The 18,625-nt window shown below is 37.5% G+C and overlaps 1 protein-coding gene across 1 annotated transcript in view; it reads left to right on the top strand.

Annotated features, from left to right (window-relative positions):
• The first annotated feature begins 3,049 nt into the window (after nucleotides 1-3,049).
• Nucleotides 3,050-18,625, top strand: part of LOC132634075 (uncharacterized) — a 29,607-nt gene continuing 14,031 nt past the window's right edge. The window contains exon 1 of the mRNA XM_060350385.1: nucleotides 3,050-3,622. Coding sequence (XP_060206368.1) covers nucleotides 3,114-3,622 — 509 coding nt within the window. The 5' untranslated portion in view covers nucleotides 3,050-3,113. The remainder of the gene's footprint in view (nucleotides 3,623-18,625) is intronic.

The raw sequence follows: 18,625 nt of genomic DNA, 5'->3' as shown, positions 1-18,625 counted from the left end.
ATTTCCCTTCTGAATCCCTCACAAAAACCATAAGCACCTCTTCCTGGATTTCCCCTTGAAGCTCCACCTGTGTTACAGATTCAGCCTGAATTTGTAGTTTTCCAGCAATTTGATCATCTCATTCCACTTATTTGGGATGTTCTTAATTGAAGGATTCATGAACTTCACAATCCTCTGAATAATTGCAAAAATCTGATATATGCATCTTCATATTGATCTGGTCTCCCCATGCTTGATTGCATTACTTCTTTTCCAACTCCCGCATACATTAGTAACTCGTCATTTGATTTAGAATTTTAAAATTTTCAGTATTTGCTATGATATGGATATATTGAAATACTGAATATCATATCGAAATAAATATTTACATACGCGATATAAGTTATAACATAAATATAAAAGTCTAATTTAAATATTCTTATAATAAGGTTTCTTTTTCTGATCCTCTTAATCAATCAAATGAAATTTTCTGTAGTAGTATAGTCAAACCTCTCTATAATTGTTATTCGTTATAACAACGTTTCACTATAACGTCCTGATTTTCAGCAGAACCGATTTTTCATGTTATTTACTTTTCTATAATAACATTTTACCTATAACAATAGTGACATTCATTATAGCGGTACACTCTTTGTAAAACTATCTCTCTCCCGGGGCGAGCCCCGGGTGTGGGCGTACCAAAAACACACCAGGGCGCAAATTAAAGACGTAGATCCGTAGGGCGTACGTCCCGAGCGCAAAAGCATAAGCCCTGGGCGTAAAGGCGTACACCCCGGGCGTTAAATTTGATTTTTATTGTTTTAAAAGTATTTTTACTATAAATTATGATTCTATTATTGGTATAATGATATTTATACTTTATGTTATCATATTTTCATGTTGTATTGATTTTTTCTAAAATATATAAATAAATAAAACAACTCTCATAGAAAATAGCACTGCCATAAATAGATATTTTTAGATGATTATGCCTAAAATTGATATGATAGAGATTTCATACCACCATGTTCCTGAAGCAACTTTATCCATTTTTTGTCATTGCTCTTACACTTTCTGCCCTTCTCCCTCTTTGAATATAAATAAAAGTTGAATGAAGATTTCATTTTACAGAGTATCTAGGCTATTATCATTTTTTGTGTTGTTACCTTTCTCAAATAATATTTATAATAATTCTTTTTAAATTATTGGTGATTTATTTGCAAATTTTAATAAAAACTTTGCTTTTGCTTATTTTTTAGTAATAAAATTATAAAATTAAAGATACATGAGACATACGCCCCGTAGATCCATATGACTTACGCCCCGTGTCTCAGGGCTTTCGCCTCGCCCCGTGCTACGTAAAACGCCTCGCCTCGCGCCCCTTCCTCTTAAAACACTGGTAACGATCATGCTCAAATATTGTGTAAAAATATTTTGTAAGAAATATATTTATATAAAAAAAATATTATAATATCCATGGTAATCGTCATTAATGTCATGCACATAATAAATTTCAAGTGCGTATATCTAAAAGGAAAAAATAATATTTCTCATAGTAATCTGATTTAGTCTTGCAAAATTTCAAAATCACCTATTTCCTATCCATTGGTTTTGTATAAATTTGAATACTTATGTCGTTAATTTCATATCTATGAGAGCCTCAACCTACTCCTACTTGGGGTGAGATAGAAGAGATAACTATTAAGCTCTTAGACAGCCTTCGGGAATAGCTATTGAATTCTTTTTTGCTGAAATATTAGACAAAAATCTTTGTCAATGCAATCTTATATTGTCACTAAGAAACTAAAATTACGAAATAACCTACAATTGTAAAATTCTTACGTAAAGCTTGAAATATTTAAAATTTCAATTATTTTTAAATGCATATGTTCGTAGATTTTGATTCTTTGTCGGTACGGTACAACTAGTTTTGGATTTATTAGTACTTTATTAGTCTTTTCAATTTTTAATTAATGAAATTTGAAATTGAGATTTTAAAAGTATTATGCTTTCCTTTATAACATAAAAAGATACTGAATATTTTTCCCCATAATTTTGTTTATAACAGCTAAATGAGATCTAAACATTAAATATTATTATGCATACATAACAACAAATCACTATAGCAACCATGAAATTTTCAGACAAATATTGTCATTATAGAGAGGTCTGATTGTATATAAAGTGTTGTACAAAATTAAAGATTGACTCATAGGTTACAAGTATACCTAGTGATACTTCTTTTTTTTCCTATTTCTATCAAATTTAATTATGTTCATGTGAATGATTGGGGTAATTTGTGTGATTTGAAGTTACTTTTATAAATCATAGTGTAGCGTACTTCATCGAACATTTGTCTATTATTTTGGTTATTTATTCTCAAATTAGTGGGGATTTATTATGGTGTATTCTTGTTATGTCATCCCCCGACCTTTAAAGACACAAAAAAAGATTACAATTCTTTATTCAAATTGAACAAACCGAAGAAATTTAATTGGAGAAAAAATAATTAGACCTTTGATATTAATATAAAATTAAAAAAAACCCCAATACCAAAAATCAAATTGATTTTTTTGAAAATTGTATTGCATCGACGGACGATGAGTACAAACTCTTTCTCCTGGCCTTACTTTTTGGACATATGTTTAGTGAATGATCCTCTTTTTATTGATCTTGTAACTTATCAACTTTTTAGACCACGGTCTAAAGATCTCTGTTGAGCAACTGGAGATCTTATGAGATAATATTACACCATGGTTTAAAATTTTGTGAGTTATTACCGACGTTAGACGACAATCTAATGTATTTTCTATAAGGTTGAGCAATATATGGGCAAATACTAAATCCGCGCATAACGTTGTCTAGATTGGTAATTTTCTTTTTGGTAATTTTATAAAATATTACCATACCAACAAACAAAAATAATACACATAAAAATCATCCATTCTCACCCAAAATCAGTATGCCAAATTGGTAATTGTTCCAAAAGCTAATTTGTACAACTTTTAATATAAGGACAAAATCTAAATGGCACGCTAAAAAGGAACATTTACACATTATTACGTTTCCTTTCTAGGGTTTCTCTCTCTCTGCTCTCTGCCACAAGTTATGCTAACCTGCGTCGGTTGGCGTTCATGGCAGGGAAAAAGGGGAAAGCTCGTGCTCCCGCTATAAGGAAAGGGGGGAAGCGAGGACGCCCTAGAAAAATACCAATTTTGAGTATTGATAGCTCGGTAAGCTCACGTCCACACATTTTTACCCCAGCTCTGACCATTAAACATGAAATTGTTACACCTCTAGTCACAACGTTATCAATTGTTGCACCAGCTTCAAGGAATTTGCAAGCGGAGACCTCGACGGGTGCGATTAAGAAACTGCAACTAACTAATCCATCTACTCAAGGAAACAACTTATCCCAATCCATAGATTTGGGGATGATGACACCACCTCCACTAACGGTACTGTATCAAGCTACTGAAACTCTGCAATCTCTGATGGTTCCATCATTGACAGCTGCGATTACAGTACAGACCATTGTTCCGTTGATGGCTTCACCTCCGAAAATAACGCTTCTGCTACCAAAATCTCTTATTGCTGATCTCCAGGCTATACCCAAGCCAATGTGGGCTAGTTTGTTTTACATGTAATTGCTCTTCGAACAATGGTATGTCTTTAAATTATATAACTTCTGAAGTAGTAAAAGGTAACCTTGTGGCAAAATTAGATAAACAAGAAATTGAATATAAAGCTCAATTATGAGAATCTTCCCTCATTACATATGTAGTAGGGGAGATGTCTGATTATAAACATATGGCTAGGTATATTAATCAAACTTGGTCTAGTATTGCAGAATCTGTTTTGTATATATATGAGGAGGGTTACTTTGTTGTCAAATTCTCTAGTATGAGTGATCTGAAAGAGGTGTTGATTTCAGGACCTTATACTATTAATAACAAACCTATTATCCTCAAACAATGGAACCCCAACTTTGATGTTAGTGCTGAGTTTCTTACTGAAATCCCTTTATGGCTGAAGAATAGCAAGCACTATAGGCATCCTTTTATTTGCGGATGGATGCACAGCTAAGAAGACTCGCATCTTCTTTGCAAGAAGGCTAGTGGAAGTAAACGTCAACAAGCTACTTCTGAATTTAGTCAAAGTTATGGATCCAAAAGGGAATGTCTTTGAGCAGCGAATATTGTATGACTGGAGGCCCATATTTTGTGAAAAATGTATGCAATTAGTACATAGATGTCGTACTGAGACAAAGGCTCTAGTCTAGCAACCTCAACCTAGGAGAAGAAGGAGACCAGCTCAATATACAGAAACTTGGATTTCTAAATCTACTGATCAGCCTACTCTGCCAGTACAATCTCAGCCAGATCCTACGACTAGTACTCCACCTGAAGCTCCAAACCAAGAACCTGATGATCTTTCTCAACACTCACATCCTATTGTAGACAAGAATCCAAGGCTACCTCAGGGTGCTAAGGATAAACAGAATGTCAGTGACCATAGAACTCAAACAAGCGATATCTAGAAGTACCACCATTGTATATGATCAAGATATAGAGAATATTTTGGTCTACCAGATCACTCATGTGTTAATCAGCAGGCTACGACCAGCTACTCGAAAGAACCGTGGCAGCAGTGTGAACAAGTAATAGCTGTTTTCTTCCCCTTTGAAGAGGGAGGAGGATTTCAACTTTATCAATGAACTGGCTAGCCTGGAACATCAGGGGACTCAACAAAAGCCATAAGCAGAAGAAGTTGAGACTATATCTTAAAGAGCAAAAAATCAAAATAGCTGGTATTGTGGAAATAAGAGTCAAATAAGCAAAGGCTGACAGAATCATTACTAAAGTGGTTCCTCATTTGAGTGCTATTTATAACTATGATTATGCCAGGAATAGCAGGATATGGATATTATAGGATGACGTAGTTTATGAGATTACTCTTATTCTTAGGAATGCACAATTCATTCACTGTAAAGTCACATGTAGATTTAGTAGAAGAGTCACCCTTCTCACTGTCATTTATGCTTATAATTCTGTGGAACAAAGGCTGGAATTGTGGCAACAATTACAACTCCAAGCTCAGCAAAATGCCACACCATGGTTGATTTGGGGAGATTTTAATGTTGTTATATGTGCTCAAGATAGATTATATGGGACTTCAATCACAACTGTATAAACTCAAGATTTCCTTAATTGTGTTCAGGATCTTGTGTTATCAGAACTACCTTGGAGGGGACAATATTATAATTGGACTAATAAAGAAAGGGAATGTGATAGGATATATAGCAGGCTAGACAGGGCTCTGGGAAATGATGAGTGAATGGTTCAGTATGGTTAGTTACTTGTTGAGTACAAGCTTCCACATATCTCTGACCATTCACCCATGCTATTGACAATGTGGATGGATACCCAGACTATAAAGGCCCTTTTCAATTTCTTCAATTTCTAAGCAGATCACCCTAGCTTTGAGAACCTGGTAGCATATAGGCGGAGAACTAAGCAGGATAATCACAGTATGAAAAACATTTGGTTGAAGCTTAAGACTCTACGATCAAAATTTAGACAACTGAATGATGAGGAACATATAGGAGTCACAGGGAAAATCATCAAGGCCAGAGCAGGCCTGGTAGATATACAAAAGATATTGGTGACTGATTATCCAGACAGGCTAGCAGATTTAGAACAGTCCATTTTACAACAGTTAGAGAAATGGTCCCTTATTGAAGACAATATATTGAACAAAAATCAAGGGCCACCTAGATCAAACTTGTAGATGCCAACAACAAATATTCCTCTGCAGTGATAAAAGTGTTACACCTCAAAATTTTTTTCATTGATGCACAGTGAATAGACTAACGAAGAGCACGAGTATATGGTATTTCAATAAGTAAGGAATGATTTTTGATGACCCTAATAAAGATTTCAAAGGCATTCGAGATAAGAGAAGAAAGTTTGCCAAGAGAAGGCAAGGAATACGATAGGTATCGAAAAGGAATTACGAGTACCAAGTTAACGATGATTTAATGATGCTTTGGAGAAGAGTTATAACGTCCCTTATATTGATAACGAGGTGATAAACAAGTATCAAGAAGATTCCATAAGGATTGGAGATCACACCAAGTGACAAGAGCAAGATCAGAGAGTAGATGGGTTCCACGACCGATTTTACGGTTCGTATAATGTTATACGGTCCGTATAATGGTCCGCAGAATTATCACAGTGAAGTCCCTCACAGGTGAGATTATACGGTTGATAACGTCCAAATCCACCCTATTAATTAGAATGGGCACGGTCGTATGCAAATATAATTTACCCAACTATGAGTCGGGGTCGAATCCCACAGAGAACAATATGTAGGTGATTTAAGCAGATTAGGAATTATCACTAACAATAGCTATGCCCGAACGCATCAATGGTGGTTTTTTATAAGGTTTTGATAAAATACGGAAATATAAATTCTAATCTAGAAAGCAAGTAAATTGATCAATGGCAACAAGAATGGAAGGAGGGAAACTACTTCTCAAGTAACGATCCAATCTATTTCACGAATTGTAAATAATAGCAAGTTTATGTTATTTAGCCTCGGATAATGACTCTAAATTAACTTCTTCCGAAGATTAACTAGACTACCCAATTGAAGATCCCTCAAGCAATTAGGAGCATTAAGAACACCCGAATATGGCTACAAGTGGTATTGTCTATTCCTAGGTCAACTTCCATTAGATGAGGGTTAACGCCCCAAATTCATGTTAATTATCCTATCCCAACTCCGTTTTTCCTCTTCCGAGTTTCAAACAAAGTAAATGGGCGAGTTCAAAGGTTAGCTAATCCCTTGAAAACATTCATGAACAAGAATAATTAAAATAGCAAAAACTTACTTGATTAAGAACAATGCAAATGAATAAATAAGCACAACAAGAGTATCAATCTTAATTGTCACCAAGAGATTTCCATCAACAAGGATTAAAAAGAAGAGAGAACATTTTTGTAGGAACCCTAGCCTCCAACTTGTGGGAGCTGCCAAAGATAATCTGATATTTTGCCCTAGTTTTCTATTTATATGAACTGGGATGGAAGGCATCGTCAAAATCCGAGTTCTGGTTGAAAATTGCCGAAAATCCTTCATCGTGATCGCGCCATGTGTATGCGCGATCGCGTGGATGACGTCAGCTTCCCCTGCTCCCTTAATCGCGATCGCGTGTAGATCCTGCGCGACCGCATGGAATTAACAACGCGCGTAGGCGCGATCGCGTTACATTCCAGCGCGATCGCGTGGAGTACAATTCCCGCGTGGGCGCGATCGCGTAGAGTATTTTTCCACGGCTCTTTTCCAGAACTTCCAGTTGATTCCAGTTTTGCAACTTTTTTTGCTTGTTTTCCACACTTAGGCTCTAGGGACCTCGTATTACCTGAAACATGACAAAAACTACGTAAAATGACATAGACTTGCTTAAAAACAAGTAAAACTTATAGTTAAAAAGCATCGATTGTGGTGTAAAATCACGCCACATCAACGGTCACTTATACAGATCGTATAAAGTTATACGGCCCGTATAATGTGCCGTATAATGGTCATAGAGGCAAGATGTAAAAGAGGTGATTTTACGGTCACTTATACGGACCGTATAAAATTATACGGCCCGTATAAAGTGCCGTCAAATGGTCACAGAAACGAGTGATTAAGGGGGCGATTTCACGGTCACTTATACGGACCGTATAAGTGTCCGTATAATTTCCCGACAGATCAGATTTTCACGTTATTAAAAAGGGACCAAGTCATTATTTCATTTCATTTTTCATCCAACACTTCAAGAACTTTCTAGAAACCCTCTCCACTCTTAATCCATAAGAACACAAGAGATATTTATGATTCACTTCATCAAATTAAGAAAATCAAGTGTAAGAAACCCATTAAAGTTCATCCAAGGCAAGGAATCCAAGTGAAGGTGAAACTATGGTTTTGCTCAAGTGAGGTGTTTCCACCCAAGGTTCATTCCTACACCATTTAAGGTAAGATTTATGGTATTTCCATGTTGTTTAAGGTATTTTAACGTTGAAACACTTCGAGATGGGGAAACCTAGCAGCTGCCGGTCGGGGCGGGGATGAGCTTACTTCTTTTGTAGAAGGATATAGAAAGAATGGGTCATGAATGTGGGAATAGTGTCTTTTTGAGTAATAGCTTGGGTTGAGTAATGATTCTTGATATTCTATGAATATAATAATGTTATAAATGATGTTAAGAACATGGTATAGACGTTGTATATGAATGAATGTAATCGTTTGTTATGACCATGGATATGGATGATTGGAAGTGAATTGAGAAATATGGACAATGTGGACGAATAAAGACTGTTGTTATGATATTGTGAATGCATTATTGACGTTTGGGAGTTGATATATGATATGGAGGAAGTTGTATAGATAAAGGAGATGCTGTTCAATTTTCTCTAGCTTCAGTCATGTATGCTAGCTATCGATTTCCTAATGGTACTATAATTCTAATGAAGGTAGAAACGTGAGCATTGAAGGAGAACGTGTAAGTGATAGAATAGTTGAACGGAAAGGTATGTAAGGCTAACCCTTCTTTCATAAGGCATGGTTCTTTGGCCAAATATCTATTCTCCTATAAGCCTATGATGTCCTCCAAATGATGCCATCTTCAAAAGCTACTAAGCTCATTGTTGACACCCAATTTTGTCCCGCCTCTCCTCCGAAATACCTATTTACACTTCTGGTATTTTGAGAATTTGATAAAATATGCATTTAGGTTTTACTATTAACACCCACGTTTTATTATCCTACTGCAATTATTATAATTATTATCATTATTATTATTATTATTATCATTATCATTATTATTAATTATTGTTACTGTTCTTAAATTATTATTATTACTAATTGTCATTAATTATTATTCTGGTTATTTCCATTAGTATTATTATCATTACTATTATTATTATTATTAATAATTAGTATTATCAGCGTTATGGTGTTATTAATTATTAATCATCATTATCATCGTTGTTTTATTATGATCATTGTTTTATCGACAATTGTTATTTATTATTATTATTATTCTATTATCATTATTATCATTATCATATTATTTTATTATTGCCATTATTATAATTAGTAATTATCACTTTTGTTATTATCAATAACTATTATTCTTTTATTATTATTATTATTATTATTATTATTATTATCGTTAATTTATTATCATTTACTGTTATTTTATTATCGATAATTATTGTTTATTATTATTATTATTATTATCATTTATCTCTTATTATTAATCACCATCTTTAATATTATTATTATTATTATTAATTATTATCATTATTATTATTGCTACTTTGTTATTAATCATCAATATTTGTTATCCACTATTGTTGTTATTATTATTGTTATCGTTATTATTATTATTATTATTATTATTATTATTATTATTATTATTATTATTATTATTATTATTATTATTACCACTACAATCGTTATTATGGGCATCAGTATTATCATCATCATTTATCATTATCACTGTTATTGACTATTAATACTATTATTGTTATTACTATTACTATTATTATTATCATTATTTGCGGTACTATCGCCGCTAGTTATTCGTTACGGTATTTAGTATCATTGAAATCGACACTTCTCGGCATTTTATCAACTACCGCATACACATCGCATTTATTCTCGCGCATTTAAAATGATAGTTTTATTTATTGTTAAAATTTTGTCACACGGTCATTGCAACAACATAAATTTCATTATCCGGGTCTTTTTACAATCGCACATTTTTTCGTACCAGGTGATATTCTGGCACCCTTAGTACATCGTTGACCTAAATCGGTCTCTGATTCAAATTTAGAAGTCAAACTATTTCTTGCGCTCGGTTCGTATTTTGACTTACCGGACCCCAAATCAAAGTCCGATTAATTCCTAATATTTTTTTGGACTAGCCCATGTCGTTTATCTCAATTTTTTAGACCAGCCCATATTTTAATTTACTAGCTTTTCTTTTAATACCCAGTCTAAAAATTGACCCGGTCCACAAATGGACCGGGTCCGATCCATTTTTATCCAAACAAGGGAAACCCTTTTTCAGGGTTTCCCCTTTCATTTCTTCATTTCCATCGCCTCTTTCTCCGCCTCCCTTCCCCCATTTCTCTCTTTCTCCGCACCGCCGCCTCCATCAACTACGACATACCTCCACCTCCCACTCCGTCGCCTCCATCACCTACACCCATACCCCCTATGACACCCCACTAACTCCACCACGCCTCACTTCACTGACACCTCACCACCTTCGTCACACCGCACCCATCTCTGACACCCGACACCATCGCCACTACCTCCATCTCCACCACGTGACTCCTACTTCATCTGTGACACCTCCACTTCTTTCGTCACGCCCATACCCCTATGACACACCCACACGTCCCATACCTCCCACTACGCACTGTTCCCCACCTTCTCCTGTCCCCTGCCCCTCCTTCTCTTCTTCAAAAGGAGTCTACAATATAAAGGGGGCTTTAAGGACGAGTTCTCAAAAAAAAAAAAAAACCCCTGAAAAGCTTCATAAAAAGATCGGTTTTTTTTCTTTTTCCGGCAAAAAATCAGAATCTTATTTTCATCGAGCCGAAATATTAGGTCCCGATTTGTGTTCGTTTGTTTCGTTTGTTTGCTTTTGATTCGAGCACCGCGAACTGGGATTTAACGAGTGTTCGAGGTAAATCGGATATCACGCACCCACTTCGCTGCACCTGAAGAAGGTCAGTGACTTCTTTTTTTTTCTTTTTTTTTCTTTTTTTTGCGTTTCTCTGTTTGTTTTCCTTAGTTGTATGTAGTCGATTATGTGCTTGGTTGACAGGTTTAGGGTTGGGCATGTTTTAAGCTGTTGTTAACGTTAGTTATTAGGTAGCATAGATTGAATGTTGTTAGTCTTGAACTCTATTAAGTACATGTTTAGTCTTAGACCATCCGAATCAAATCGCATATCTCAGTTCATCTAATAGTCTGGAATCAACTTGGATATGCTTCTGTTTGGATTCGTGTGAGCCCCCTGTTGATGAGTGTCGTGTAATCATGAATGAGGGTCTTGTTTTTTTTTTTGAACCCTTTTAGAGTTTCTCGAAAAGTGCCATCCAATCATGAAATGAGAATCCTTATGTTGAACCTGTTAAACAGTTTGAAGAGTTTTTCCCTTTGTCTGAATCCCATCTACATATGTCATTTGAAAGTATGAAACTTAGATTGTGTTATAGATTGCAAATTTATCGCTATTATACCCTGAATGTACATATGCCTAATTGAAGATTTATTTGGCTGAAACTGTCTAAATTCTATATTCGAATTTGTGGCATTTTCCATACCCATTTTAATCTTTCTTCCTGCACCTGCCTATGTCCTGTCTAAGGCCAGCTCGTGTATCCCAGTATGTATTCGTATGTGTGTTTAAATTATCCTATCTGAAAAAAAAAAACAATGAATCTGCCATTTCCCCTCACTTGAGCATCTTTAGTAGGCTTAAACTGGATAAGTATGGGCCCTATGTTAGTCTAAGAGGCCTGATTAGTTGTGAGCATATCAAAGATGCATATCTGTTGGAGTAAGGTTTTTTTTTTCCCCTTTCAGTATAGACTAAAATCTCTAGCACTTGTTTGGACCGTATATGTTTTACATACAATTATGTCATTGGTTTCGTTGACTCAGTCCTGTTGTTAGTCTAGATATTGGAAGTTTTCTTTTGTTTCGCTTAAACTCAGCATGAAGTTAAGTATCTCCATATGGGTTTGATGATATAGTGAGATTATTTTGCTATGAGTTAACAACAATCTAAGTATCAATGTCAGTCTTGTAGCAGCATATCTAATCAGTTGCTAAACATGTGTAGTCTTGAAATCACATGTGCATGTCCAGTGCCAAACATATTCTTTAATAAATCTTAGTTTAAACATCCATATAGGTTTAATGATGAAATCAGTTTAGCTTAAGATACAATCATTTGTGTAGTCTCCTTATGCCCCTGTTGCTGGCCAACTTTAGCATTAGCATGAAGACCTCCTAATTTAGTTTCAATTATTCGGTTGTGGGCAGTGTGTTTATCTCGGCATCAAAGATTCTTGCAGCATTAAATCCCAAAGTCTTTTAGTATTATGTGTTATTGCTATATGATATGCATGGGGATACATGATATACATAGCCTGTTGCTCTATCTCTTTTTTTTTTTACACCTTATATATCTGAACTTACTCATTGACGGGATACTAATCTTTTTCCTTTTATCTTTTGCATGACCATCGCACACGAGTCCCTCGGACTCATCTTCTCCACTTCTGGCGTCGAGCCTAAGGCCCAACGAAAAAATGTGATTTATCCTCTGCCCAGTTCCGTCCATAACAAAAAAAAAATAGGAAAGATTCTGGGCCGCAGCCCAACAGCAGTCCAAAAGGGAGACTGCTGGGCCGAAGCCCAGCAGTAGCCCAATAACAGAACAGCAGCAGTAGCAAGCCTTAAAATAGGCTGAACCCATTTCATTTTACTTCAGCCTTTATTTTATTTTGTGCATTTAACTTGTACTATGCGACTAACCCTTCATATTGCTTTATATTTCTTATTTTTAGCCGAACCTTAACAATTAACGGGATTTAGTCTAATAGTGGGTAGTTAAATCAAATAATCAATGCCATAAGATTCACCCTCTTTCATTGCTGTATTTACCTATAATATACGTAGTATTCACCTTCATTAGGTCAATTAATCTTTAAAAGAGCATGACCACGTATTGGAATTAAAGGAAACCTGATTTTTACTATTTTTTCAAACGTCATTAATATGCCAATATAAATCCTGGTATATTCTAAACTTTTCAAGTCAAATTAATCATACTTATTTAGCTGAGTATATCTAATAAGGAATGATAAAAAGGGATAGAGTAAATTCGCCAGCTATTTTGTATTTCACTTATCTTTCTAAAAAAATGCAAAGTTAATTCATACTTCGTCATTTTGGGTTTGTTTTCAAATATATATAAAACATTGCCTTAACCCGCGTCTCCTTCTATTCTTTATGCGAATTATCATATTTTCGTAAAACTAAATTTTGAATAGCATTATTCTACTTCCATTTAAACCGTTACCAACATTTACAACTTTATAGCACTTTAGAATCTCCTTTTATGCAAATCGTTAATCTCGTTAGGTAGCGTTATTATTGGAAGCTCTTTTACAAGCCATATCATAAATAGCGTTTGAAACCCTTTTATTACATTTTGTAAGTCTCAGTTTTAGATAACATTACCATCCTCATCCAAAGTTTTAACAACATTTATAATTCTTATTTTTAAAAAGCATTCTCTTTATGTAAGTTATTATATTTTCCTACAAGTCAGTTCGAATAGCATCATTATATTTTATAAGTTATTTTTCTTAAAATTTCAACACTATATTTAACCTGAATTAATTAACCTGAGTTTTAGTCGGATAACCGTAAGTTAACGGATTCTAAAGGATGCCTAACCCCTTCCCTTTAGGATAATATAGAACCCTTACCTAGAATCACACTGGTTAAGCAGACTATTAACAGAGGTTTAATTAGTTTTACCTTAGTTAATAATTAGGTGCCCTAATTCACCTTAAAATTAATTAGGTGGCGACTCCTTAAAACAAAGCAATTTAGGAATCTCCAACATGTTGTACTCCGCTCTAACCCGGTTAAAACGGGGTATAACAGCTTGGCGACTCCGCTGGGGAACTTTTAGGTTCTTAACCATAACAACTTTGGTTAATAATTAAATTTGTTGGATGTTTGGTTGTTTTCTTTATTTTTTGCCTTTATTGCTTCTTTATTTTTTATGTTCTTTTAAGTGATTGTTTTATTATGCAAATTTCCTATGTAATATGTATGTTATTGCTTTCCTTAAATTGGCATTCCGCTCATATTTCTTCCATTCCTGGAAAACTCACACATATTCACACACTTAAAGCGGCTTCGCAGTTTGCGCCCGTGCACTACTAAATTACCCCTTTAGTTGGATTGGTCTAGTGGATTTAGTCGATCAGCGGTGCAGTCGACGGCCACGGACTTTCCACTCCCAAGTTGTCCGCTTGTGGGAGCCTTGCGTCATAAGAAAACAACTCCTACTCAGCCTAAGATAGAGCTAAGCCAAAACCCTTTAAGGGCATGCACGAACCTAGGAGGCTTAATACCCAGGGTGTATTAAGTCCATTAGTCAACCTCTTCCAAATGTCCAGGTGGGTCTACGACCCCGAGCGACGGTTATCACGTTATGTGCTTTGATTTGAAGGATGAATGTGCGTTATGTGGACCATGTGCTATTTAGGTAGAACTAACCATTTGTGAACGCAGGTGACCATGAGTCAACACAATACCTACCCGAGATTCAGCATGGTTTTGAGCGTCTCTTCCCAACTAACAGCATGGTGGGTTGATTTGGGGGATTACGGACAGCGGGTTGTACGTGGAGCATTGGGACACTTACCGTCTTTGATGGATATCCAGCCTTGCAGAGACATCATCGAGGCTGCAACCGTGTTTTGGGATGAAAAGAGGGTCGTGTTTAGATTTGGCAACATTGAGATGACTCCGTTGTTAGAGGAAATAGGAGGCTATATAGAAAATGTGGCATTATTACGTAAACCGAGAAAATGGCAGAACTGTGGCATGATTATTCCAAGGCAACCTTTACCAAAAGAATTTGCTGACAGCTTCGGGTTCAGAGAGGGTAAAGGTGTGGAATGTTTGCAGAAGTCTATGATACCACTCGAGTATTTGTATCACAGATTCGGTTATCAAAGGAGTTTCGTCGATCATCAGGATGAATTCTTCTCATATGACTCTTGGAAGCAGAAACGGTGCTTCGCTTTCGCAGTATGTTTTTTAGGGACTATAGTATTTCCTAAAGGAACCACAAAAGACATTCACACACATCTTGTTATTGTAACTAAGGCTCTTTTTGGTGGCATCGACGGGAAACACTACACTCTGGTCCCTATGGTCGTGGCAGATATCTACCGAGCATTAGGTCGTTGTAAACACGGGTATAAACATTTCGAAGGATGCAACTTGCTTCTGCAAATTTGGTTAATGGAACATCTTCGGAAAGTCAACGGGGGTCTAGAATTCCGGAAGCCGACGGGTGAGAATCACGTTCTGGGTCACGTTCCAGGTGCTATCTTAACAGCAAAATCATTTGAGAAACCAAAGTGTGTGAAGGAGTGGGTTGAATTTCTTAGCCATTTGAACGATGACTCGATGCAATGGATGTTCAGTTGGTTTCCGTCCGAGGTTTTGGTGTTTCGAACGAAGATCATACCATTTTTGGTCTTGATAGGACTTCGAGGTTTGCAGCCTTACGCCCCGCTGAGAGTTTTGAGACAATCATGGAGGAAGCAAAACATACCTTTAGTGGCAGATATGAATCACTACTGTGCTGACTACAAAGAAGGGAAAATTCCTTTTGCAAAAGAGGTTATTTGCATGTGGAAATTGAAAGAGACTACAAAAGCAGATTCAGTGGAGCCAAATAGATACCAAGCCGGGTGCGAGGACAACTATATGGAATGGCTGGCCGCTGATTTGGAGGAATCAATCAAACCCGGCGTTAGTCTGAAAGATCGGATTAAGGATGGGGAAGCCGAAGCATTCATCTTACTCCGACAATTGCGTAAGAAAAATCTTGTTTCTGAAATTGAGCATCATGCGCAACTTAAGGAAAAGGAAAGGGAAGTAGAGAATTGGAAACAACAAGCACTTAGCTACGAGCAAAGCATGCAAGAGCTGGATACACTGCTGGCTGAGCAGGGCGATACTTGTATCAAAGAGGGCATCAAAACAGGGGGTGTTCTAGCTATGTCATACCTTGCCCAGAATCGCCGAAAGATTGATCAGTCAATTCGGGCAACCAAGAGACTCAAGAGCGACGGAGGGCCATCTTCATTTTAGTTAACTTGTTCAATAGGCATTGTAATAATTTCTTTTGCATTGGGATTTTAAGCACTGTATTCGTTTTTGGGCCTTCAATTAATAGCGCACTGGAATGACGCATGACTACATATTTTATCCTTCAAATCCACGCTAAGCCTACCTTTGGCACAAAAAGGGTCCCTTGCATAATAGGACGCATTGATATGTTTTGCTGTTCAATATATGTTTGTTTGCTATATGCGTTTCGTTTGCTACACAATATACGTTGGTTCGACATGCAATATGCGTTTCTTTCAACGTTATTTACTAAATTTTCACATTAATTTCAAAGCAAGCATTTGCCCTGTACTAACGCAGTTTTCTTCATTTTTGAAGGTTATTTTAATTCTTATTATCCCCCCAAAGGTTGATTCGCGTTGACTGCGAACTGGCAGACCATCCATACTTCACGAGATCAAAAGCACGAACATCCGGCAATATGAATGATTCAGGGGCATCCGAACAAACTGGCCTGGGACTCGTCACTCTTCCAAGAGAGGAACCTGAGGCTTCGGGAGGGGGAAATGATGAGCTCATTGCCCAATTGTTGCAGCAAATGGCCAATATGCAAACCGAAATTGAGCGACTGCGGAATCTCACCAATCTGTCCATCACCCTGAACGCCCCTCACCCTGAACAAAGAACAAACGCGACAATTCCACCATCCTTTTCGCCTGTCGATTCGCCCGCTCCACAACCTTCTCCCTTAAACCCTCCGCTTTACACAGTCCACCCAAATACCTCCAACCCCCAACAAACTAACCAACAACAATCCACTTCACAACAAGCGAATCCACAACAAGCCATTCCACACCAGATCCACCCACAACCAACCATCCCGCAACAAACTGTCCAACAGCAAACAACCCCGCAACAAGCCAACATACAACAAACTACCTCACAACCAAATGACCAGCAACAAGCCAACTTCCAACAAACTAATTCGCAACCTTTCACTACCCCTTACATTCCTCAACCTGCAGTTACCCAAATTAACCCACATACCCAAAACTACCAAGCAGTTCAACATACACCACTGGCGCGTATTGCTAGCCATAACACGCAATATGTGGCAGAAGCTCAGCCTTTCACTACCCAGATACAGGCCTTGCAGCATCCAGAGGTTGACCCTTATGAAGAGTTAGAAAGGGAAGCCAGGGCAAGAGCAGACGAGGATGTGGCAAAAGAGCTTCGCAGTCTGAGGGAAGCTGTCAGAAATATCCAGACCAACAGGGGATGTGAAGGGCTTGAATATGAAGATCTGTGCATTCACCCTGACATTGAATTACCCGCTGGGTATAAAGTGCCGAAGTTTGACATGTTCGACGGGAAGGGAAACCCTCGGGCTCATTTGAGATCATATTGCGATAAGCTTGTCGGAGTGGGTAAAGATCAAGCTATCAGAATGAAACTATTCATAAGAAGTCTAACAGGAGAGGCACTCGATTGGTACACATACCAAGACCCGCAGAGGTGGCACAGTTGGGGAGATATGGCCCAGGAATTCATGGACAGATTCAGGTTCAACACTGAGACTATCCCGGACAGGTTTTATTTAATGAAGCTGGAGAGAAAATCAACAGAAACTTTCCGGGAATACGCTATGCGCTGGAGAGCAGAAGCTGCGAAAGTCCAGCCTCCAATGGTAGAGAGTGAAATGACGATGCTTTTCGTACAATCTCTGAAGGACCCCACATATTATGAGAGAATGTTAAGTGTCATTGGGCAGAAGTTTGCTGAAGTCATCAGGATGGGGGACTTCATAGAAGAAGGGATTAAAACAGGGAGAGTTACAAATCTTGCGGCCTTGCAGGCCACAAATAAGGCCATTCAGGCAGATCCTGCTAAGAAGAAGAGAGACGGAGTATCCCCGGTCATGGCCATCCAAGATCAAAGACCAACCCAAAAATTAACCCGCCAATATTCTTCACCCCAGCCCTCACACTACAGCCAGTACACCCAAACACCTCAGCCTTATTACCAACCCCCACCTACCCCCCTTCCCGTCTATCATACTCAACCAACATACTATTCACCCCGGACCCCTCCCTACCAAAACCCACCACAACACCGTCCAACCTTCGCAACGCAACCCCAGTACCATCCGCCAAACCGCCCACAAAACACCCCTAGACCACGCCCAAATGTCGAAAGAAGACAAATCAAAACTTACACACCATTAGCCGAACCTTTAGCCCAACTGTACGAGAGGCTGAAAATGGCAGGGATACTCCAACCGATTCAAGGAAGAACTCCTGATCCCATCCCGGGATGGTATGACGGGACTAAACATTGTGCATATCATTCGGGAATTGCAGGGCATGATACCGGAAGCTGCTTTGCTCTCAAGGATAGAGTTGAGACATTAATCAAGGAAGGGGTCATACAGCTTAAGGAAGCTCCCCCGAACATAAACAACAATCCACTGCCGAATCACGGCGATGCAAATGTGCACATGATCACCCTTGATGAAGATTGCAATCTGGAGGGGACTATCGTGCCAGTTAAAGAAAGGGAGGAGGTTGAATCGTCAGCTTGTGTTGCTCCAATAATCACAGTTCAAAAGAGGGCTCCATTCGAAGTTCTCACTCCGGGGCCCAGGATCACAGCTTTCGTTGCCCCAACACCTTCTCGCAAC

The sequence above is a fragment of the Lycium barbarum genome, chromosome 3, assembly GCF_019175385.1.
Source record: "Lycium barbarum isolate Lr01 chromosome 3, ASM1917538v2, whole genome shotgun sequence".
Lineage (NCBI taxonomy): Eukaryota > Viridiplantae > Streptophyta > Magnoliopsida > Solanales > Solanaceae > Lycium > Lycium barbarum.
The sequence above is the reverse complement of the archived record's forward strand: the minus strand, read 5'-3'. Positions and strand labels throughout refer to the sequence as shown.